The sequence below is a fragment of the Cololabis saira genome, chromosome 11 (genome assembly GCF_033807715.1).
Source record: "Cololabis saira isolate AMF1-May2022 chromosome 11, fColSai1.1, whole genome shotgun sequence".
NCBI lineage: Eukaryota > Metazoa > Chordata > Actinopteri > Beloniformes > Belonidae > Cololabis > Cololabis saira.
Window position 1 is genome coordinate 47,761,337 of NC_084597.1, and position 25,926 is coordinate 47,787,262.

The following is a 25,926-nucleotide window of genomic DNA, read 5'->3' on the forward strand; positions in this document are numbered from 1 at the left end:
AGCACTTTGAATTACCTTGTGTTGAATTGTGCTATACAAATAAACTTGCCTTGCCTTATTCTAACTGTGAAATACAGATAAAAGAGATACAAGAAGATCAGAGAGGGAAACAGAGAGGAAACAAGGGAAACTGGAGAAGAGACAGAAACATGAAGAGCTTTAAATCTTTATTACAGAAATGAAGAGAGCAACAGATTCACAGATATTTGACATTCATTTAGAATCAGAGGACATGCAGCAGAGGGAGTGAAGTGAGTTTGGTGAGAGTCCTGTACAACAGAGCTGCAGCCTGAACAAGGACATTACATTCCTGAAGTCTTCCAGCCCACGATACCAGAGCTGAACGGAAGAGAAGGGCGAAAAGGCAGGGAGCGTTCAGACAGGAAGGAGAAGCAGGAAGGAAGTGAGCGAGCGTCTACGACATGGTCATGTCGTTGAGGGCCAGATCCAGCTCCTCGCTCAGAGCCTTGCCCTTCAGCTTCTGAGCATAAACCTCATCTGGAGGACGACACACACACGGACACACGGAGAGCATGAGAAGTGAAGCAGCAACACACACACGGACACACGGAGAGCATGAGAAGTGAAGCAGCAACACACACACGGACACACGGAGAGCATGAGAAGTGAAGCAGCAACACACACACGGACACACGGAGAGCATGAGAAGTGAAGCAGCAACACACACACGGACACACGGAGAGCATGAGAAGTGAAGCAGCAACACACACACGGACACACGGAGAGCATGAGAAGTGAAGCAGCAACACACACACGGACACACGGAGAGCATGAGAAGTGAAGCAGCAACACACACACGGACACACGGAGAGCATGAGAAGTGAAGCAGCAACACACACACGGACACACGGAGAGCATGAGAAGTGAAGCAGCAACACACACACGGACACACGGAGAGCATGAGAAGTGAAGCAGCAACACACACACGGACACACGGAGAGCATGAGAAGTGAAGCAGCAACACACACACGGACACACGGAGAGCATGAGAAGTGAAGCAGCAACACACACACGGACACACGGAGAGCATGAGAAGTGAAGCAGCAACACACACACGGACACACGGAGAGCATGAGAAGTGAAGCAGCAACACACACAGATGAAAGGACAGCACATGGAAACGGAGACAAATATTCAAGTGTAATGAAACTGGAAACCTTCTCACAGCTGGTGATACATATCACCGTATCAAAATACAGATGAGAATAAACTTGTAAATATGAACATTTATTAATATATGTAGATATATAGATGTATATTATGGATATAGATATGTTATATGTAGGTATGTATATGGATATACTGAGTTAAATTATATGTACAGTATTTGTGTATCTTTATCTCTATTAATATATACTGATTTATAGTTATATGTAGATATGTGGATATATAGATTTATAGTCATTTTTATGTATATAATTGGAGGTAAATATATGAACCAAATATAGCATATCTACTCTTATATAGTTATTCAAGTATATTGTTATACCATTGCTGTCTATTGTTCTCTATTATATTGTAGTATTATAGTAAAGTAATGATAATGTAATACCATGCATTATAATTACTTCTATTAGTACATACATACATAGTAACAACTTAATGCTGGGCGTTTGTTTTGTTTTATTTTATTTGCTTTGATTTTGACTATATTTATATATACATATAATTGAGTATTATATTGAGTCGTATTATATGTTAGAATGTATGTCAGATTCAGGGGTAGGACTCAATAAGTGGTTACTTCATTCCTACTCCATTTCGAGCATGTTGGTGGATCCGTGAACTACAGTAATATTATATGAAGTGCTGTATATAAGTATATGTATATATATATATATATATATATATATATAGCTCCTGAGCTCTCAGATGTTTGAGATGAGAACAGAAACCAGCTGAAGCTTCGTGTTGCAAACCTCAATCCCATAGGTTCATCCTAAAGGCACCACAACTCTCAATTCAGACATCTGGAAAGAGCTTCTAACTATGCTGGTCATTTTAATGAAGATTTGTTGCATCTTTCCATCGGTTTCAGCATTCAGACATTTGCTTGGAACTTCCTGTCCTGTTCTTGAGATCCGACTGAGACTCTGCTGGCATGTTCTGCTAATTGCGGTTAAAAACGTTAAACCCAGAGGTGTCGGTGTAATTCTGCCACTGATGTGTTTTCAAGAGTGAGTTGTAGTTGTAGGTCAATGTTCAGTAACGTACCTTCCAGATCGTCGATGGTCTTCTCCAGCTTGGCTACTGACCTTTCTGCAAATTCTGCACGGGTCTCAGCCTGGAACAACATAGCACATAGAAAGCAACATAGTACAACAGTTCAAACAGGAAAAAAAATCTAACTTAATCAAAGTTGGACACAAAAAAAAGGACAAAAAATATGTTGAAGCAGACAATACACGTTTTATCTGTGATGCAAAACTCTGAAAAAGGGCTTCAGCTGCAACACAGCCAGACCAACACAGTCTCACTCCGCAGGCGTCGCTTTTCGACGAACGGTCACGAACCATTGGCGACATCTACTGACGCAAAAGGTACCCACATGCGTCTCTTTCAGACGCAAGTAGGCTCCAATTGACTCCAATGTAATCCCGTCTGCGGCTATATCTCACGCCTGAGCGCCGCGTCCTCATTCCTCTTTTAAAATGCAAATACTTCAATTTAAAAGTGTGGTTTGATGACATTTCTAGCGAGAAACTTTCAGACGCAAATAGAATACACCAAATTGTATGACATCTCCAATGTAATCCCGTCTGCGGCTATATGTGACGCTCAGAGCAGAACTTCAATTTAAAAGTGTGGTTTGATGACATTTCTATGGAGGATTTTTTGTGCCAAAATTAAATAAATAAATACATCATTAATTAATTAAAATGGGAATGAAATATATCATTAATTAATTAAATGTGTCATTAATTAATTAAAATTAGAATTAAATATGTCATGAATTAATTAAAATACAATTCATTTTAAGTAAAAATATATATTTATTATTTCAGCATTTAATTAATTAATGACATGATTTCGTGTTGCGTGTGAATCATGAAATGTAAAACTGCATTTAATTAATGACACATTTAATTAATGATTTCGTGTTGCTGAATCATGAAATGTAAATGTAAAACTGTCAGTTTCACTCGTCAAACTCAGTGGGCGGGGCTAACGCGAATCTAGTGGAATCCACTGCTTTGGACTTTCTAAACATCTGTGAGTTTGGAGGATTTTCGTGAACTTTGTAGAGAGTTGGTGAGCGATATCTTCGACCTTGCAGAGTATGTGGAAGCAGGATCTGCTGACCCCGAGCATGTAGCGTGTAAAGCAGAGGAACTGCTCGAAGTTGTTGGAGTTATTTCTGCACTTTCCCATCTTGACTTGATGTGCTTGGGGTACTTGAGGTGTTTGGCTGAGTTTGACGAGTGAAACTGACAGTTTTACATTTACATTTCATGATTCAGCAACACAAAATAATTAATTAAATGTGTCATTAATTAATTAAATGCAGTTTTACATTTCATGATTCACACGCAACACGAAATCATTAATTAAATGTGTCATTAATTAATTAAATGCTGAAATAAAATATATATTTTTACTTAAAATGAATTGTATTTTAATTAATTAATGACATATTTCATTCTAATTTTAATTAATTAATGACACATTTAATTAATTAATGATATATTTCATTCCCATTTTAATTAATTAATGATGTATTTATTTATTTAATTTTGGCACAAAAAATCCTCCATACATTTCAAGCGAGAAATATGCATTTTTTATCCCACAATCTCTGTTCAGTGAGTATCATGCATTGTTTATCAGTTATTAAGAAGCATTTTTCCACTTTGACCAGAGTGAAATGCGGATGGAATTGGTCACCAACAAACGATAGCAGCCTTTTTGAAAAATATATTTTTGTCTCTCCGGGCAGGCTGGCCCCCTGCTGGGTGGGGGTCGTTGGCCTGAAGGGTGAGGGCCTCCTGGCCGCGTGTCCGGCCCGGACCGGGTGGCCGGGGTTCGCCTGGGTCGCGGTCCGCCGCCGCGGGGTCCCTGGCTACTTCTTCCCGCGCCGTGGGGGCCCCGCCCGCGGGCCCCCTCGGCCGCCGCCGGGGGGGGGGGGGGCCTCGCAGGCGGTGGGTTGCCTCCCTCCTACTTCTCCCCTCTGTGGGGTTGCCGGTGGCCTGGGTTCCGGGCTCTTCCGTGTCGGCCTCTGGTCTCGCGGGTGGCGGGGTTGCTCCCCCCCTCCCCCTCTATAGATACACTTCAGGTGGAGCTTTGTTTGGTTTATTACACACACACACACACACACACACACACACACACACACACACACACACAGTCACTTAGTCACATGCATATACACACACACACACACACACATGATCATATACATACACACACACACACACAGACATACACACTGGCTTGTTCACCTGCATGCTGGCTCTCTAGTTTTTGGGTTTAGGTAGCGGTAGCGATAGCTTAGCTCAGACTGCGATCAGATCTCAAGATTTAGGTCGATTGCTGTTATTGTTTTGGTTGGCTCCGTGCCGGTTTCGTGCTTTGTTTGTGTTTTTTTTTTTTTGTTGCAGATTTCCAGTGCTTGACGTGTGTCTCCGTGTGTTCCTGCTTCCTGGATTGGCAGTGGATGTCGTCACCCCCCCCCCCCCCCAAAAAAAAAAAAAAAAAAACACTGGGTTTGTATGTGTATATTTATGTATGTGTACGCATTTGTGTGCGTATATATATGTATATATATTAAATATAGTAATAATGCACATATATACACTTTTGGTTTCTACCGTCATGGTATCAATCAATAATATGTGTGCAGACAAGGTAAAAAAAAAAAAAAAAAAAAAAAAAAAAAAAGAAAAATATATTTTTAGTTTAATGCATTGCATGCATGCGTTTATAATTCCCATATATTCTGTGGCTGTAGCCTACTAGTTGTCTGACATTTTTGGGAGATGTATATATATTTTAAAAACTTAAATAGGGGACTAGTAGCCGTCGTCTCGCTTTATATCCTCCCCCCACCTTTCCGCTACCCCCGATGCGTCCAACAAGGACGCTTACGCTGCGGCACTACTTGACGCCCAGGGCAAGTAATCACCAAATCACCATGACAACCAAAGACTACACTCCCGACTCCTCTCACATAAAAACGTACCCTGCCTACTTGTTCCAAAGTACAAAAACGTAGAGGGATTACAATAATAGCCCTTGAATTGTATAAATACATTTTTCTGACTATTCCTTTTGCGACCAAGTCACGGACTTTCAAGATTCTGGAACCCCCTCTGGGAATTCCCTCTACGTCATAGTGACGAGGGGGATCCTGGACACGTGACAGATTCGTGGGCCGTTGACTGGTATCAGCCCATGGAATGAGGCGTCATTTAGTCCCATAAGTAGGCTAGTGGGGGGCTATTAACCTGCTAGTAATTACCGGCCATTTGATTCAGTTATGGATAACTGAAACAAATTGTTTGAGTAGCCCAGTAATGATTTGTACGCTTGGTAAGTCTCAGCCAATCACGGGGCTGGTTGTTAGTAGGTAGGGATCCGGATGTGGTTAATGGTAATCCTCAGCTACCATTGCTACGGCAACGACGCCAGTCCGCTTTGCTTGACAAAATCGTTTTAACTATTTATTCCAAAATTAAACAGAATGTGAATGTGAGCAAGCGTTAATTAAAAGTGATTGATAATTAAATCGGTGTCTAAAGACATCAACCTTTAGTTTCAGCTAAGCCACTGAGAGCATCATGCCAGCCAATCAGAATCCTGGAAAAACATCAACAAATGACACGTGTAACTTCCAGTTAAGGCTGAATTATGGTCCCGCGTTACACCAACGCAGACCCTACGGCGTAGGGTACGCGGCGACGCACACCGTATGGCGCGCATCGCTGCGTACCCTACGCCGTAGGCTCTGCGTCGATTTAACGCGGGACCATAATTCAGGCTTTACTTCCAAGACGGAACAAGTCTTTCGTTTGGAGTGACAGAGAAGTGGAGTTACTTTTAAGTGTGACTTTAGAATATTAAATGTATTATTATTATTATTATTATTATTATTATTATTATTATTATTATTATTATTATTATTATTATTATTATTTATATATAACTATTTTAACATTTCTAAACACAAAAACACGAAACTTTTCAGACAAACTAACGTCTGTCTGATCAGGGGATGCCCCCAAACAACATATAAAAAATTCAGATTTCTATGACTTCTGCAACAGTGTTTCCTCCAAAACGTTCTGGCTGGTTAGGAGGGTGTAGAAACCTCTAGCTCTGAGAGCCTCCTGACTAATGGAACAGGGCCTATTTTGTGTCTTTTTTTGCATAGTTCACTAACGCCTTTAGCTAGGAGTCTGAAATTTTTATATGTTGTTTGGGGGCATCCCCTGATCAGACAGACGTTAGTGGTGCAGATCAGACCTGTACTTTTCGATGGGCGGGGCTTTGAAACGTCACCTTTTCCAACATTCGAACGGACACCGTTGCCACAATATTTGACCAAACCAAGTAAAACTTGATCTGTGGCCTTCATATGGGGCCTAGATTGGGCTTGCCAAGTCTCAACTCTGTGAACCTTCTGGTAAATGGTAAATGGTAAATGGCTTACACTTATATAGCGCTTTCCAGCTGTACTCCTACAGCCCCAAAGCGCTTTACACTGCAAACATTCACCCGCACACGCACACATTCACACACCGGTCGTCGGCGGAGCTGCCATAGACAACGGCGCTGGCCTGACAACCGGGAGCAACCGGGGGATTCAGTGTCTTGCCCAAGGACACTATGGTGGACACAGGCGGAACTAGGGTTCGAACCACTGACCTTCAGGAAAGCGTCTAGAGACAACATCTGTTGTATTAGACGCTATACAAATAAAATTGAATTGAATTTAATTAAAAATAGGCCTCATAACAATACATAACACACCTCCTGTGCCTACTGAGCATTAATAACATGTCATAATCGAAGGAGAACTAATTTAAACGGATGTCCTTAACATGAACCTATTGTATTATTGAATTATCAAGGACACTTTCGTGTTTTTGTGTTTAGAAATGTTAAAATAGTTATATATAAATAATAATAATAATAATAATAATAATAATAATAATAATAATAATAATACATTTAATATTCTAAAGTCACACTTAAAAGTAACTCCACTTCTCTGTCACTCCAAACGAAAGACTCGTTCCGTCTTGGAAGTAAAGCCTGAATTATGGTCCCGCGTTAAATCGACGCAGAGCCTACGGCGTAGGGTACGCAGCGATGCGCGCCATACGGTGTGCGTCGCCGCGTACCCTACGCCGTAGGCTCTGCGTTGGTGTAACGCGGGACCATAATTCAGCCTTAACTGGAAGTTACACGTGTCATTTGTTGATGTTTTTCCAGGATTCTGATTGGCTGGCATGATGCTCTCAGTGGCTTAGCTGAAACTAAAGGTTGATGTCTTTAGACACCGATTTAATTATCAATCACTTTTAATTAACGCTTGCTCACATTCACATTCTGTTTAATTTTGGAATAAATAGTTAAAACGATTTTGTCAAGCAAAGCGGACTGGCGTCGTTGCCGTAGCAATGGTAGCTGAGGATTACCATTAACCACATCCGGGTCCCTACCTACTAACAACCAGCCCCGTGATTGGCTGAGACTTACCAAGCGTACAAATCATTACTGGGCTACTCAAACAATTTGTTTCAGTTATCCATAACTGAATCAAATGGCCGGTAATTACTAGCAGGTTAATAGCCCCCCACTAGCCTACTTATGGGACTAAATGACGCCTCATTCCATGGGCTGATACCAGTCAACGGCCCACGAATCTGTCACGTGTCCGGGATCCCCCTCGTCACTATGACGTAGAGGGAATTCCCAGAGGGGGTTCCAGAATCTTGAAAGTCCGTGACTTGGTCGCAAAAGGAATAGTCAGAAAAATGTATTTATACAATTCAAGGGCTATTATTGTAATCCCTCTACGTTTTTGTACTTTGGAACAAGTAGGCAGGGTACGTTTTTATGTGAGAGGAGTCGGGAGTGTAGTCTTTGGTTGTCATGGTGATTTGGTGATTACTTGCCCTGGGCGTCCAGTAGTGCCGCAGCGTAAGCGTCCTTGTTGGACGCATCGGGGGTAGCGGAAAGGTGGGGGGAGGATATAAAGCGAGACGACGGCTACTAGTCCCCTATTTAAGTTTTTAAAATATATATACATCTCCCAAAAATGTCAGACAACTAGTAGGCTACAGCCACAGAATATATGGGAATTATAAACGCATGCATGCAATGCATTAAACTAAAAATATATTTTTCAAAAAGGCTGCTGTCGTTTGTTGGTGACCAATTCCATCCGCATTTCACTCTGGTCAAAGTGGAAAAATGCTTCTTAATAACTGATAAACCATGCATGATACTCACTGAACAGAGATTGTGGGATAAAAAATGCATATTTCTCGCTTGAAATGTCATCAAACCACACTTTTAAATTGAAGTATTTGCATTTTAAAAGAGGAATGAGGACGCGGTGATCAGCTGCTCTGAGCGTCAGATATAGCCGCAGACGGAGTCAATTGTAAATTGGAGCCTACTTGCGTCTGAAAGAGACGCATGTAGGTACCTTTTGCGTCAGTAGATGTCGCCAATGGTTCGTGACCGTTCGTCGAAAAGCGACGCCTGCGGAGTGAGACTGTGTTGGCCAGACTGACTGCAGACTCCTGCATTGGAAAGTGCTGAATAAGGTTTGGGATTGTCTTGCTGAAATCAGTGATGCCCTCACATTTATAACGTCTGTAACCTGTCACATCGCTCACCTGCTGACTGTCAACACGTGATCAACACATTATTGGCCTTCTTTGTATGACTTTCAGTTATAAGGTTTCAGAAAGACTTGCAAACAATTGTATTCTGTCTGCCATCCTATCGTCATGATGAAACAGACATCACAACCAGAAACACCTTCAAAAGGGAAGGTCTTAAAAAATCTCACCTCCTTCAGTTTTTCAGTGAGAACTTTGATTTCCTCTTCAAACTTGTCCTCCTTTAGTGAGTACTGAAATCAAAACAAAGTTTATTAAAGTACTATTTAGCAGGAAGGCTTAATTTATAAGTGGTTCTAAAGGAAAAAGGATGTTTCAATATGTTTTTAAAAAAGACTATTAGGATTATCCTCTGTTTCTGCACTAAAACAAGCAGTTAAATGAAATGTGAACATTTTTGACTTCGCTTCTACATCTTCATGAAAACAGAGAGGATGTGTACAGTTTTGTATTTTGAAAGGATGACGACTCAGCAGTGGACAGACGACAGTCGACAGGCCAGCGCAGGCGCTGAAACCCTCCCCACTCTCACCTTGTCCGCCTGAGCTTCCAGAGACTTCAGGTTGTTGGTGACATTTTTCAATTCCTCTTCAAGGTCACCTGATTTACTGAGGAGTGTAAGAAAGAAGGAAAGCAAAAGAAGAAAAGGGAGTGATTTGGATTTGGACCCCTTCCCTGACTGCAAACGTTGTTGAAGCGTTTTAGCGAGAGTTGGACTGGTACCAGTAGCATCATCCAGCTGACAGCCGGGGGGAGTTTAGAAGTCGTCATGAAACTGATCAGGACTGATGACGGATGAATTATGAACCAAAAGTTTCTTCTTCCTTTTTCTTTTTGTAGTTTTTCAGTAAATTCCATGAAAAGAAAGAAACCAACAAATTGTTTCTAAAACACTTAGTACTTTCTCCAACCTACTCAGGACGACTCTTTAAAATAATTTCACACATACGCTGGATTAACTTGTTTCTTAGAAAGTCCCTGTTTTTTAAAGCAGAATGAAACCAATCAAAAATGAGTATTTGTACGTGTGAGGCACTAATAGCACATTTATGTATATTTAGCTCTCTAAAAATGCAAAATAGAGAGTTTGATGATTGAGGCTCTGCAGACGGCTGACAACCTGAAAAAGATCAGACTCCTCCAACTGCCCAGCTGCACAATCTGAGGCAAGACTACAAGAGATTTAAGCAGAAGTGTATAGTAACAAAGTAGATGTACTTCGTTACACTACTTAATCGCTGTTTTTAATAATAAGATGGTTATTGATTAACTTGCTATTCCAGATTCATCTGATCTCGTCACCAATTTTATTTATATGGAACTGAGTAATATGTCATTTATGTTATTAATAATAATAGTAATAATAATAATAATAATAATAATAACAATAACAATAACAATAACAATAATAATAATAATAATAATAATAATAATAATAATAATAATAATAATAATGAATAACCAGTCGGAGGAGGTTGCTGGGCATCTCTTAGGCTGCTGCCCCCGCGACCCAGTTCTGGGTAACGGGAAGTTAAATGATGGAGGGAATTTGCTTTATTTTTTACAAATATATGTCTTTGTTGGTTTTTATCTCTTCATGAAGACACAAATGTTTTTCACAACGAGACTATCAACAGGCCCAATTATCAGGTGCTGCTTGAAAGATGGCAAAGACAATCTGATAGTTCATGCAGAGGTTAAGAGACCGCAGGTCAGAAGAAAGTAGCAGGTTACAATCTGTGCTGCTTGTGCATCAAGTACCTCTTCTTCACCGAACATCATCAGCTTCAGATTCTGGTCCATTAGTCTGAGCTCCTCCTCAAGCTCCCTCACTTGGCTGAAGCGGTTAGTCCAAGGTGTTGGGGGTGGGAAGAGCGTGGGTTAAGGGGAGTCGGGAGTGAGTGGGCAAAAGAAAACCCCAGCAAACAGGCAATGGTGGTGCATTCAAGCGTCATCAGTGGATTACATAAAAACAGAGCAAAGTGCATTTGTTAAAAGCTACAGCTGTAACATACACGTGGCTGCATGATGCATGCGAGCAGGAATACTTTGCTGCAGTGAGGACATTTATTTAACATTCATTCATACAAACAAAATATATAACTCTCATTAGCCAACTAAACATTCAAGTCATGTGAAGAGCAGAAACACTAAATGTTTGTGTCGGATACTGCAATATAGGACTTTCCTACAGTAGGTCCAGGACATGAAACAATAACCATCTGGATTTTACCAGGTCTTAGAATGAGGCAAATACAATCTCAGATTGACAAAGAGATTTCAGTTTGCCCGTCTGGAGCATGCAGAGGTTTGTCAACACAATGCAGAGGAAGAAAGACATCAATAAGGATTTTTGACAAGTAACGGTTTCTGCTCATCATTCTGGGGAGGCGTATAGGGACACTTTCAAACTATTTGGAGTTCAACAGTCTGCAGTGAGAAAGTTATTCACACGTTGAAAACATTCAACGCATTGGTCAATCCTCCCACGAAGCATTTTCTGTCTAAAAACAACATGGCAGCACCTGATCAAACCACAACACCTATAGAATAATGTCCTCTGGAAAATATCTGGGTCAGACCAAACTGGTGTGGTGTGGTCACAATGCAGAACCACATACGTGGACTGCTAATGCAAATTAGCCTTTTGGCTACAAGTGGGTATATTTACATTATAAAATCTTTATCAATGTACAATGTCCCTCTACATAAAATAAAGTGAAAAAAAACAAACATACAAGAACCTCACACCAACTATCAAGCACAGTAGTGGAGGGATGATGATCTGGGATTGTCGTAAGAGAACTGTGCACAGACAAATGTCTGCAAACTTCAATTAAATCAAACAAGACTCAAAATTAAAAGTTTGTAAAGGACTGATAATGTCATACAGGAGAATACTCCTTCAAGATCACCAAACTGTTTAATGGTGGGTGTTTAGTTTATATCATGTAATACGTCATGCGTTGTTGTTCATCTGGGCTTGTTTTTACATCATTTTAAAACCTGGTAATGACCACATTTTATATTCACTGTGTCCTGGTATAAAAAAAATTTGGCTTGTAAAACTATCACTTTCACAACTTGGCTAAGAGTGTACTTTCTTTTTTAGGTGACCATTTAATCAAAGGATTACATTTCAACGCAACAAGCATCAAATGTATTACTGCCTGGAGATCCACTCAAACCAAACACTAGAAATGCTGTCAGGCTGTCGCAGCAGCCAGCAGAATCATGTTACCATGACAGCAGCATACAGGACATGCTGGTGTGAGTTTTAATGCTGCAGGTTTGTACTTACGCCTCAGCCACCTCGGCCCGCTCCTCTGAGCGCTCCAGATCTCCCTCCAGAATTACCAGCTTGCGTGCAACCTGCAGACATCCACACACGGACTTCAGTAACAGCTTTATAACTTTGTTTAAGAAGACAAATTCTGTGATGCCTGAAGAGTTTTAGTCAGGACGGCATCGTAGACTCTGGTGTGATGAAAGCCCCATGATAGTGGGCTTGTATCTGTGCTGATCTCAGCCAGAGGTGAATAGTAACGAAGTAACTTCATTACACTACTTAGGTACGGTAGTTTTTTTGAGGATCTGTACTTTTTTTTTTAATCAGGACTTTTACTTTTACTTCAATACATTTAAAAGTTAAAGAATATACTTTTACCTCGTTACATTGACATTTGCCACCTTGTTACTCGTGACAAATTAAAATAATCAAAGAATTATATTTTGCAAGAAAGACAGTTTATTTTTTGGTGTTGTATTCTATACCACATTTCATTCACGTGAAAGTGAAATAAAAAAAACAAGGGAAGGATAATTTTTGGTTGTGTTGCTTCTTCTCATGCGTACTATAAAATACTTGTAGTTTTACTTTTGAAACTTGAGTAAATTTTTTCACAAGATACTTTTGATACTTAAGTACATTTAATGTGAGCTACTTTAAGACTTTTACTCAAGTGATTTTCTTATGGGTGACTTTAACTTTCACCAAAGTCTTTTTATGTTATGGTATTTCTACTTTTACTTAGTTACTTTTTTCAAGTACTTTATACACCTCTGATCTCAGTGCAGAATTTGGGATTAAACAGCAGTAGACTGTTTTTAAGTCATATTTAATAAATAGATTCTACAAGTTGGAGTTGTGCCTAGCAGCTGCTGTAGCGCTTTGCTCATCTAATGAAAATGAAAATGTTTGCCTTTCTGAAAATGATGAAAACGGGAAGGTGTGCGACCCAGTGAGACATAATGTACACACCTGTGTCATGTCATTTCATTTCAGGTCAGTCAGAAAAATGATAGTAATAACAATAACACAGCTCACACAGAGCCACTTTTTCTAAATTCTCATGTTATGAAATTGTATGATGTGTTTTATTATAAAATCATGCAAATTATGTTCAGAGCAAAATCAAAAATGCTCCCTGACTCAATACAAATCTCGAGGTTCTTTTCAATCCAGGAGACTAATCTTAGAGGTGTCTGCAATTTTACTGTACAAAAAGCTAAAAAAGGTATGAAAAGGAGACGTGTCTCCGTTACTGGAGTTAAATTCTGGAATGATGCCAACATACATTTAAAAACATGTCATTCTCTTTTGGTTTTTAAGAAAATGGTTTGTAAAGCTATTTTTGAAGCTTATAAGTGCGATTGACTATCTGTAAATGTTTCTTTGCTTTTCTGTCTTTTCAGTCATTGTTCAACACATGATTGGTTTTGTGTGAAATGTCAATGCTGTGCACAATGTTTATTGGTGTTGTGTTGTTTTTTGTGTTGTCATGATTGAATAAACTTTATTCATTCATAATCGGTTCTGATTTCATAGTAGCCAAATGTGCTGCTTCATTGAAGTGACTGAATGTGTCTGAAGCGCACTAGCTGGCTGCTTGGTGGCGTCATTCATCTACTTTGACAGAGCCAGACTGAATAGACAGTCCTCACTTTAATCCATCACTTTACATGTTTTAACAACTTCGTCGTAGAAAACAGCTCAGAAGTTGTAACGACTGTCAAATTTGATGGTTGTTGATACTGAACCACGGTTTCATGCTGAAGGTCTCGTTGTAAACAGACTGCACTTTAACCCCTAATTACAACTCGTGTGCAGTTTTAGTTTTCAGTCTGTTTTTCTTGTGAATTCCCCCACCTCCTCATATTTGCGGTCAGCCTCCTCAGCGATGTGTTTGGCCTCCTTCAGCTGCATCTCCTGGATCTCCATCTTCTCTTCATCTTTTGATGCTCTGTTCTCTATGACCTTCATTCCTCTGAACGACAAGCAGGACAGAAGTGATGAGTTTGTTGAACACCGTATGTGTGAGAGATCCATAAATGGCATTGAAGGAGCCTCACTAAGTTGAGACAACATCCCTGAAGTCTTTTCACATAAAAGAAAGCCCAGGACTTGTGAAGCCTTGATGTTTCAGGCAGGATCTAAGGTCAAATCTGGTCAAATGCATCTAAACAAGAACTAAACAAAATCCAGTTTACCCAAAATAGAGCTGCAAGATTATTGCTCTTTTAGGTACAGCGTGGAAAAAATACACAATCAATTGTCATGGATGAGAGTGGGTGAGAGACTAGTTTGTAGCATTATTATATTTTTGAAAAACATTTCTATGTCACGTAAACCTACGAGTCTATTCTCAGCTGTTCCTCTAGTGATAGTCACAACTACGGTACTAGACAAGCCTTGAGACGTGTTTTCACCTTTAAACCTAAAACTGATGCCTTCAAATAAACTGTGATGTACAGGGCAATAATCACATACTGGAAGAGACTTTAAAACATTTAGCTTCCATTTCCAATAGAGTTGATTTGAAGAAAATACTTAGAAGAGCTGTAATGCAGAAAGAGGTTGTTGTAGAATGTGACTAATGTGTTTGCCAGTTAATTGTAATCTGTTGGGAGTTATGAATGTTTGATTTTCTTTATACTTTTTGGTTTAATTTCAAATTAGTGTGCTGAGTGAGGTTATCATTACTATATTGATATATGTTTTTTTTTTTTTTTTTACTTTTGTATGTATTTTATGTCTGTTATATTTTAACAGTTCTGGTTTTCTTTTTCCTTTGGTAGATGTGTGAATATATATATTATATTTGTTCTTTAATGGGTTTTTTGTGTATTTTTTTTTTATTGCATTGTAATTTTTAATTGACCCCAGGAAGAATAGTCGCTGCTGAGGCAGTGACTAATGGGGATCTACAATAAATAAATAAATAAATAAATAAGGAACTGTCTCTCAGAAGACCCACCTACACCCACAGCTTTAACTTTCTGACACTGTTTCAATAAATCCACCTCCTGCAGCGACGCAGCCCCAGCCCGGCACTGCCATGATGGTTTTCTGAGGCCTTACAGCATAGACATATATAAAGGCTAGATGACTCGTCCGCGCTGCTGCCAATGGAGAGCGACGTCGTTCACCGGCGGCCATCTTGCCACAGGAGACTCGCTCAGAATAACATTGTGTTTAATGGAGCATGTACTGTTTAAACAACCTTAACTTGCTCAATTCTCAACAGATTTTCAAACAGTTTGGTTTGTTATGAATGTCAGACATGTAGTTATGACACTGCATACTTGTGAATAATTATAAACATTAAAAAACGTGCTTTTGTATGAAAATAACAAGAAACAGATAGCTATGACATGGTATTTATATTAAATGAATATTTCTATAGTATTCTTAGTAATATTTATATTTACATTATAACATATATACATATATTATTACCTTATAACATGTATGTATATATATATATATATATATATATATATATATATATATATATATATATATATATATATATATATATATATATTACATTATAACATGTTTATATTATGATGTATTTATATTATGACATTATAACATGTGTATATATATACACATATTATAATGTCATAATATAAATACATCATAATGTAATAATATAGAAACATGTTATAAGGTAATAATATATGTATATATGTTATAAAGTACTAAAACTCATGGATCTAGTGGCATTTCAATCTGCACCAGTAATGTTTAAAGCAAAAAACCATTCTGTACCGGATAACATTCAGAAATGATTCATTGGGAGGGAAGGGGGTTAGAATTTAAGGGGAAACCTAAACTTCAAATCAGTTAAAAGAATGTACAAACATAAAACAATTTAAGAAGTAATATAAAGAAATGGTTTATTTGAGGTATAAAAGTGAAGACTGTGTTTAAAGATCAGCAGCTGTGTGTGTTCTGCTATTCTGTCATGTTGTCTTTGTATGATTATATACTTAGACCATATCATAAATATCATAACTATGATATTTATATCATAGTTATATTATATTGATATCATAGTTATATTATATTGATATCATAGTTATATTATATTTATGATAGAGCTTACATCTGGCATTTTACTGCACAGGTTAGAGCATGTTGTTGGGATTAAAGGGACAGCTCTATGTTGGTTTAAATCATATCTATCTGACAGGTTCCAGTTTGTTCATGTACATGAGGTTTCTTCAGAACAGTCAAGGGTCTGTTATGGTGTTCCGCAGGGTTCAGTGCTAGGGCCAATCTTGTTCAGTTTATACATGCAGCCGTTGGGAAGTATAATCCAGAATCACGGCATACACTTTCATTGTTATGCTGATGATACGCAGCTCTATTTGTCTATGAAGCCGGATGAAACAGAACCGTTAGTTAAACTTCAGGCATGTCTTAGGGACATCAAGGACTGGATGTCCAGAAATTTCCTGCTTCTAAATTCAGATAAAACAGAGGTTATCATTCTTGGTCCAGAGCATCTTAGGAAGGGATTAGATGGTGTTGCGATGGCTTCCAGTGCAACTGTGAGAAACCTTGGTGTTATTTTCGATCAGGATTTGTCGTTTAAACCATATGTCAATCAGGTTTGTAAAATAGCCTTTTTCCATCTCCGTAATATTGCAAAGATTAGGAAAATCCTCTCGCAGAGTGATGCAGAAAAACTAGTTCATGCGTTTGTATCTTCTAGACTAGATTACTGTAATGTGTTGTTAGCAGGATGTCCAAGTAATTTGCTGAATAGGCTCCAGCTGATCCAAAATGCAGCAGCACGAGTACTGACAGGAATTAGCAGGAGAGACCACGTCTCTCCAGTGTTAGCGTCGCTCCATTGGTTACCCGTAAAATTCAGAATCCAATTTAAAATTTTATTACTTGCTTATAAAGCCCAAAACGGCTTAGCTCCGCATTATTTGCAAGACCTGATAGTGCCTTATGTTCCTGTCAGAGCTCTCCGTTCTCAGAGTGCAGGTTTACTCGTAGTTCCTAGAGTATCTAAATGTAGATTTGGAGGGCGGGCGTTCTGCTATCAGGCACCACTACTATGGAACCAACTTCCAATCTGGGTTAAGGAGGCTGACACCACCTCCACCTTTAAAACTAAACTTAAAACATTTCTGTTTAGTAAAGCCTATAGTTAGTGTTTAGTAAACCTCTAGCTGGTGTTGGTAAATCTCTAGGTAGTGTAAACTTTAGTGTGTCAGAGTCGCTCCTGTAGTTTCTTGTGCTGGCCCCCCCTTCTCCTCCCTTTTCTCTCTTTTGTCCATGTTGCAGCATCCTTTGCCGGACACCGGAACCTGCAGGTAGTCGTGGGTGGCTTGTAGCTTGCATTACGGAGCACAAGTCTTTCCCCGACCCTGCACCCCAACCTGGGACTTGCTGATTGGGCCGGAGCTTCGGGAGCTGCGTGCTGGCCTGCGGTCCCCACCCCTGGTCATCCCGTTGCTGGCCCCCCCTTCTCCTCCCTTTTCTCTCTTTTGTCCTGCAGGTGGTCGTGGGTGGCTTGTAGCTTGCATTACGGAGCACAAGTCTTTCCCTGACCCTGCACCCCAACCTTGGACTTGCTGATTGGGCCGGAGCTTCGGGAGCTGTGTGCTGGCCTGCGGTCCCCACCCCTGGTCATCCCGTTGCTGCTTCCACCTGCCTGCTGTGCTGTTGCCGTCCCTGACCCACCAGTCTGGCCCTCGGCAGGAGGGTCCCCCCTTATGAGCCTGGTCCTGCTCAAGGTTTCTTCCCTCCTAAAGGGGAGTTTTTCCTTGCCACTGTTTGGCTTAAGGTTTTTCTCCCACTAGGGGAGTTTTTACCTGCCATTGTTTATGTAATAACTGCTCGGGGGTCATGTTCTGGGTATGGGTCTCTGTAAAGCGTCTAGAGACAACTCTGTTGTATTAGACGCTATATAAATAAAAAAAAAAATTGAATTGAATTGAATTGGTATTAAACAGGTTATTTTTGTAAAAATGATATATATTTATACAAATTAGTGTATAGTATAAAAAATAAATACAGACATATAATTTATATTTAGTTGTGGAAAGGGGGGGGTTAAATAGGTTTATACTTCTTCCCACTCCTTTTCGAACATGTAACTTGAAATATGTGTTTTGATGTTGTTTTTTTTCTTTATGTGGTGGAATGTAACCTGTATTTGTTTTCTTATCTTTTTTCTTGTTTTTTATATATGTTCGAAATAAACAAAGAAAAAACGCAGTTATTCAAAGGTGGTGTGGGAGCAGAAGCCTTTCTGCTGATGTTAAGACATCACCTGTTTTACTGTGGATAATCTTTCACCAACATCGTCACAGTTCTCTTCCTGATGTCTTGACTAATCTCTTGTTTTTTCCAACGGAGTCATGCAAATAAGACCTTATGTATTGAAGACGTGTCTTAAAATACACGTGTATCCTAAAAGAACTCCTTTGATGTCCATGTCCTATGAAAGGACTGCCATCATCAAACATCTGTGTGTGTATAAATATCTGGCTGAATCTGTGTATATTCATGTATAGAAAAGAGACTAAAAGGAGACGTTTAACTGTTGTGGGGGTTAAACTATGGAATGATGCTAACCTAGATTTACCAATGTGCAGGTCATTTTCAGTTTACAAAAAAAAGATTTGTAGAACAATCTTTGAAAGCTACAAAGGTTAATATTTATTTGTTTTTGTTTGTTGCTGTTCTTCTCTGATATTTATATATAAAAAAAATGTCTCTACTACTATAAATGTAAACCTTATTGGTCCTCCTTTTCTGGTTTAGTTTTGCTATTGTTTGTATGTTTGTATGTAGGACAGGCATTAATATAAGCACTTTGCTTCTGCCTGTTGCCTTTTCACTCACTCGTTTTTCGATAATGTTTGTGTTTAATGTTTGTAGTGTGATGTGACTGAATAAAGAATTTCAATCAATCAAAAAAAAGGAGGGTAATGTGAAACAAAGTGAGGCGTGCTGGGTTTAACAGACGGCCAGGGTTCACCTCTCGCTCTCGTCTGCAGCTTTCTCAGCTTCCTCCAGCTTCTGCAGAGCGGTGGCCAGCCTCTCCTGGGCCCGGTCCAGCTCCTCCTCCACCAGCTGGATACGCCTGTTCAGAGAAGCCACTTCTGCCTCGGCCTGCAGGGACACAAAACACATCACGCTGGGTATCAATGTACAATGTCCCTCTACACAAAATAAAGTGAAAAAAAAACAAACATACAAGAACCTCACACCAACTATCAAGCACAGTAGTGGAGGGATGATGATCTGGGATTGTCGTAAGAGAACTGTGCACAGACAAATGTCTGCAAACTTCAATTAAATTAAACGAGACTCAAAATTAAAAGTTTGTAAAGGACTAATAATGTCATACTCCTTCAAGATCACCAAACTGTTTAATTTATATCATGTAATACGTCATGCGTTGTTGTTCATCTGGGCTTGTTTTTACATCATTTTAAAACCTGGTAATGACCACATTTTATATTCACTGTGTCCTGGTATATAAAAACTAAGCCTGCAGTTACTCATTTGGCTTGTAAAACTTTCAATTGGCTAAGAGTGTACTTTCTTTTTTAGGTGACCATTTAATCAAAGGATTACATTTCAGCTAGTACTAGAGAGACGTGAACATCATCTTCAGCTGTTATCCCACCCTGCCTGAAATCAGCCATAATCATCCCGATCCCCAAAAAATCACCCACTGCAGCTCTCAACGACTTCCGCCCTGTAGCACTCACCCCAGTCATCACCAAGTGCTTTGAGAAACTGGTTTTAAAGCACATCAAAGCCTGTCTCCCCCCCACCCTGGACTCACACCAGTTTGCATACCGGGCAAACAGATCGACGGATCGACGAGGCGGCCTACAGAGATGAGGTCCTTAAACTTGGTGAGTGGTGTGCACTGAACAACCTGGCACTGAACACCACCAAAACCAAGGAGCTCATCCTGGATTTCAGGCAGAACCGAGCCGCCCCCGTCCCCCTGCACATCAACGGTGAATGTGTGGAGCAAGTGCAGTCCTTCAAGTTCCTGGGCGTCCACATCACTGCAGACCTCTCCTGTTCTGTCAACACCACTGCACTGGTGAAGAAGGCTCAGCAGCGGCTGCACTTCCTGAGGGTGCTCAGGAAGGTGAACTTGAACACGCAGCTGCTGGTGGCCTTCTACCGGTCCACCATAGAAAGCCTGCTGACCCACGCCGTGACAGTGTGGCACTCCAGCTGCACGGAAGCAGACAGGAAGAGGCTGCAGAGGGTGGCAAACACAGCACGGAAGATCATCGGCTGCCCTCTGCCCTCTCTGCCATCCCTGTCTGACATCTACAGCTCCCGCTGCCTCAACAGGGCAAGGAACATTGTAAAGGACAACACCCACCCCGGTTTCCACTTCTTTGACCTGTTGCCCTCTGGGAGGCGCTTCAGGTCCTTACGATCCCGAACCAACAGACTCAGGGACAGCTTCTTCCCCAAAGCTGTGAACTTTCTGAACTCATAAGCTACCTCACACTGTGCAATATTTCTATTTCCTGTCCATAATGTTCCAATATTCCTTACCTATCTATGTGCAATACTCTTCCATCCTTTCAGTGCAATATTCTTCCACCCATCCAAGTGCAATATTCCTCCACCCATTCATGTACATTTTTATTCTCCCATTCACTCTTTTCTTATAGTGTATATATATATATTTATGTTTACTTTTTTTGTTCATTTTTGTTGTTTACAGTTTGCATTTGTTTTGCACTTTGACGGAGCTGCTGCCTAATTTCATTGTAGAAGTATAATGATAATGATTCTATTTCTATTTCTATTTCTATCTTCATAACTCAACTCAACAAGCATCAAATGTATTACTGCAAATGTATTACTTATTATCATTACTGCCTATGATAATAAAGGCTTTCTATTTCTATTTCTATTTCTATTTCTATCTTCATAACTCAACTCAACAAGCATCAAATGTATTACTGCCTGGAGATCCACTCAAACCAAACACTAGAAATGCTGTCAGGCTGTCGCAGCAAAAAGACATCATGCTGGGTATCTCTATCACACCAATCCTCTAGTCTTTAAATTACAGATTTTGAAATGTATGGACTTAGTGAAAATTAGAACAGCAATAATAATGTTCAAAGCAAGAAATAATGCACTGCCTGAAAACATTCAAAAAATATTTCAAGATAAAGAAGGACAATATAATCTAAGAGGGAAACTAAATTTTAAACAACCTTGTGTACGTCCTGCATGAGCTTAGTCAGTCTGTGGGGGAACTTTGTGGAATGGTCTTGATGAAGAAATCAAACGAAGCACTAACTTTATACAGTTTAAAAACACATACAAGAAAGCAATTCTTGACAAGTATAAAACTGGGGACCTCTAAAGAACTCAATTTGCCTTCCATATGTATTTCTTTGATTGTTATTCTGTTCCTTGTGGGATGGTTCATATACAATACAAATGTAACTGCCTGCATTCATAGCTGGTCATGGATCATTGTATTTATTTATTTTTCTGTTGTTATTTTGTCTTTTCTTTCTTTTCTTATTTTATTTTATTTTCATTTTGACATTTTTTTATGGCATATATGATATGATATTGTGAAGAAGGGACAGGACTAAATCAGCGTTCTGCTTCCTCCTGTTCTCTCTCCAACACATTGACAGACAACAGTGTTTTGAGGCACCGCCATACTCGGTGTTACATAAGGACGATTACAGGTGTGTCTATTCAGTATTAACTACTTTTACAGCCTTTTGATGTCCACATGCCAACTTTTCTTAGATAATCTTCTGATGTAGAACTCAAGATTTGTATTATTGTATGTGAGATTTGCAAATAAATCCAATTCTGTTTTTTTTTTGCATTTTATACTGTGTATAAACACCCCTAAAACTGAGATGACACTTACGTCTCTGCAGGGAAACAAGGACAGAAAGAAGACGAGCAGTCATTAACATCAAAAAGCCTTTTTTCAACCTCTAAAAAGCAAAGTGGACCACAAAACAAGAAGCATGTTGTTGTACTGTTTAACCAGGATCTGATCACGTGATTTCAAATTTTGAAGGATACCGGAGCAGAATCGTCCATCATATCTGCTCACTTAAAGCTAAATCCTTGCTCTCAAGGGTTTTATTTTCGTTGCCATGGTGACGCCCCGCGCGTTGCCATGGTGACGCCCCGCGGCCGCACCAGCTCTCTGCGCCTGGTGGTGCCGCTGGTTTCGGTTGGGTTTGGTCGGTTCGTGTTACCCTCTCTCGGGCCTGCCTCTCCCCGTCCGCGTCGCCCTGCAGGAGCTCGGCCCGCTGCTCCGCGTCCTGCGCGGCTCGCTGCAGCAGCTGGATCTTCCTCTTCACCGCGTCCACGGACGTTACAGTCGCCATCTTTTCATCTGCTCCACGTCCGCGACGCCGTTTCCATGGCAACGGCTTAGGTCTTCCGCCAGATATTTGCAGAGGTGTATAGTAAACGAAGTAGATGTACTTCGTTACACTACTTAAGTAGTTTTTTTTTTGAGGATTTGTACTTGCGTTTTTTTTTAATCAGGACTTTTACTTTTACTTCACTATATTTAAAAGTCGAATCGGCACAGTCAGATTACTTTCTAATACTGTATTTGACCTGGTCTTTGTACGTTTTGACCGTATAGAAACGCAATTCTCGTCAGTTGCGTGAAATAAGACCTGGAAACAGGCAGTGTGGCATAGAATTGTCAAATTGGTGTAATTCACCGTACGAATATTGTTACAGATTACTTTTGTAATACTGTATTTGACCCGGTGTTTGTATGTTTTGACCGTATAGTAATGTCATTCTTGCCATTGTAAGAATGTGATGAACCTGCTGTACTCTACTGCCCTTACTTTTTAACAACTTGTGCTTTCTATTATTTTACCTCTTTTCTTATCATTTTATTTGATTTTATTTGTTATTTATGTTTTAATTGTGTCTTGCCGCTTTTAATGTTGATGTAAAGCACTTTGAATTACATTGTGTTTAATTGTGTTCTACAAATAAACTTGCCTTGCCTTGCCTTTATTTTATTTTATTTTATTTTATTTTATTTTATTTTATTTTATTTTATTTTATTTTATTTTATTTTATTTTATTTTATTTTATTTTATTTTATTTTATTTTATTTTATTTTTGCTTTGCTTTATTTTACTCCGGTTTTACTCTTCTCCAGAGAAACTGATGAGCTGCCCCAGTCTGATGGTTCATCCGTGCCCAGACTGGACTAGTCTCTCTGAGTTAAAATTACTCACTGTTATTTAGTCAAACATCTTATGCAACAAATTCCTGAAAATGTGTTTTTTTGTTGTTTTTTTTTTTTGGGGGGGGGGGTGTTTGTTTTTTGCAAAGCAAAAGTATAAACTTGTACTCATGAGTTAATTTCCTCTGCAGGGACTGCAGCTGTACAGTCTGGTTCCACACAGCCAGTTAAATCACATCCTTTACTGTCAGAGCTGGATGCTGGAGCCTTTAACTTTGGATACAAGACAGATTTAGGAGAGTTGTTTAATGCTGGATTACCTCACAACTGTGCAGGAATTTAGAGCTGCTTTGTAAACCTGGTGGGAACATTTATATTGAATAAAGCTTTAATGTCATCGCTGGTCCTCCACATTTTTGTCACTTACATCTGTGGCCTTCTTCTCTGCCTGCTCCAGTTTCTCCTGGGCATCCTTCAGAGACTCTGAGTACTTATCCAGCTCATCTTCTACTCCTTTGAGCTTCTTCTGCAGGCCCAGCAGCTCCTCCTCCAGCTACAGGACACACACACACACACACACATCCACACACACACACACACACACACACACACACACACACACACACACACACCCATCCACACACACACACACACACACACACACACACACACACACACACACACACACACACACACACACACACACACACACACACACACACACACACACACACACACAAACCAACAGGATTAAAGAAGAATTAAAGCAAAGTCACAACGAAAAGGTCACATCTTCAAATGTATCATCTTTCTACCAGAAATGATCAGTTTACAGTTGCATTTGCGAAAGGAAAACCAGCCAAACACGGCAGTGGAGATAGATGAGGCTCCTGCTGTGGTGGCGGGTCAGAGGTCGGTACTGGTTCCGCTCCAGTTGTACCGTCTTGCAGCAGGTCTGCTCGTGTCTTTATTTGTGTCTTTGAGATTTTGAAGCATGTTTCTGTGTCGGTTGGATGCTATCTAAAACTGCGTTTACATGCAGTCAATAACCCTTTTAAAGCCGGAATATTAGCAATAACCCGGTTTTGCACGGCCATGTAAACACCAATACCCCCTTTGAATAACCCGAATTTGCTCATATTCCGGTTTTTAAAAACCCGAATATGAGCCCTGGGTTACTCCTTTTCCAACCTGAATATTCGGTCATGTTTAGCCTAACGGAATATCCCCATCAAACGGAACAGGAATTTGTTTTCTGCATGTTCTTTTCACAAGGAATCCTGGTCTTTTGAGTCCAGGAAGTTCTTATAAACACGGAGAAACACAAAACCAGGAGGAGACTAATCACTTCATAAATGTAATGAAGGATATGAACATTTCTGCATTTGTAGACGGTAGAAAGCCAGATTTACAAGAAGGTGAGAGAAAAGTTGCACGAAGCAGCATTTGTAGGAACACCAGACCAGATCAAGCTCTGCTGGAAGACGCTGGAAAAGGAACTACAGGGACAAGAAACAAAACCACTTCTACTGGGCTGTTGATTATCCACCGTGCTGCTGTTATTGTTGTTGTTTTGGATTTGGATACAGGAAGAAGAAGCAGAAATGACGGGAATTGTGTGTCGCTGGTTTGATCCAGATATCCCAAATGATTAATCACCATGTACTGTTTACTCACGCATGGAAACACATTATTCCCAATGTTTCAGTAACTGGAATATTGACCTTAAAGGAGCTTGAGGCAGGATTGAGGCAGGATTTATGAAAAAAATTTGTATACGTTTTAAGTTTTCTAGTAATAATGTCAGATGAAGCGTTCCAAACCCAAAAGAATGATCCCTCTAGTGTATCTCTCCTTTGCCTTGAACAGGCTGTTGCTGCAAAATGTGATGCAATTCGGAGGCCTAATTTCCCGCGCTGTCCTGCGGATGTGACGTCACATGACGCTGCATGCGCGTTCTCCCCGTTCTCCCGTACCGGCTTCACTGTTGGCTGCAGTACCCCCGACGGCCGTCGTGGCGAAGGGTGGCGCTAGAGAGTCTCATTTCTTAAAAGGAGCCTCATGCTCCTTTAACCCCAATTTTGACTGCATGTAAACGTAGTCTAAGAGATCTCTTAATGTTGAGTAACCATGGCAACAGGGAAGTTGTTTCAGTGATCTCTCTGCCCTCAAGGTGACGTGTCCCTCGTGGTGTCCAGGTGATCCAGGTAGACGGGTATCATCACGGGCCTTTAGGTCCCCCGTGGAACCAGGGAAAGAGCTCGGTTTGCCCTGCTGGCAGTCCGTCAAACCTATTTTCGGTGTGTGCTTGACTCCACCGGGACTGCTGTTTGTCACCATTCTGCTCATAACATTCATGGACAGAATGGCGAGGCATACTCAAGAGGGTGGGGGGTTTCCAGTTCAGTCACGTCAGGGTTGCATCTTCGCTTTTTGGAGATGATGTGATACCTGTTGGCTTCTTGAAACAGATCTCCAGTAGTCGGCGGTTTCCAGCCGAGTGCGAGGTGGCTGGAATGAGAATCAACATCCAGAATCTGAGCCTG

The 25,926-nt window shown here is 40.2% G+C and overlaps 1 protein-coding gene across 2 annotated transcripts in view; it reads right to left on the reverse strand.

Annotated features, from left to right (window-relative positions):
- Positions 1–25,926, reverse strand: part of tpm2 (tropomyosin 2 (beta)) — a 49,011-nt gene that overhangs the window by 16,629 nt on the left and 6,456 nt on the right. Inside the window, exons 2-9 of one of the 2 annotated variants that reach the window (XM_061734633.1) lie at positions 23,808–23,933; positions 19,169–19,302; positions 14,026–14,143; positions 12,178–12,248; positions 9,409–9,484; positions 9,047–9,109; positions 2,236–2,305; positions 155–498 (exon numbers count right to left, since the gene is read on the reverse strand). In XM_061734633.1, coding sequence (XP_061590617.1) covers positions 416–498; positions 2,236–2,305; positions 9,047–9,109; positions 9,409–9,484; positions 12,178–12,248; positions 14,026–14,143; positions 19,169–19,302; positions 23,808–23,933 — 741 coding nt within the window. In that variant the 3' untranslated portion in view covers positions 155–415. Of the gene's footprint in view, positions 1–154; positions 499–2,235; positions 2,306–9,046; positions 9,110–9,408; positions 9,485–12,177; positions 12,249–14,025; positions 14,144–19,168; positions 19,303–23,807; positions 23,934–25,926 lie in introns of those variants that run through there. The other variant, XM_061734634.1, reaches the window with a different exon arrangement.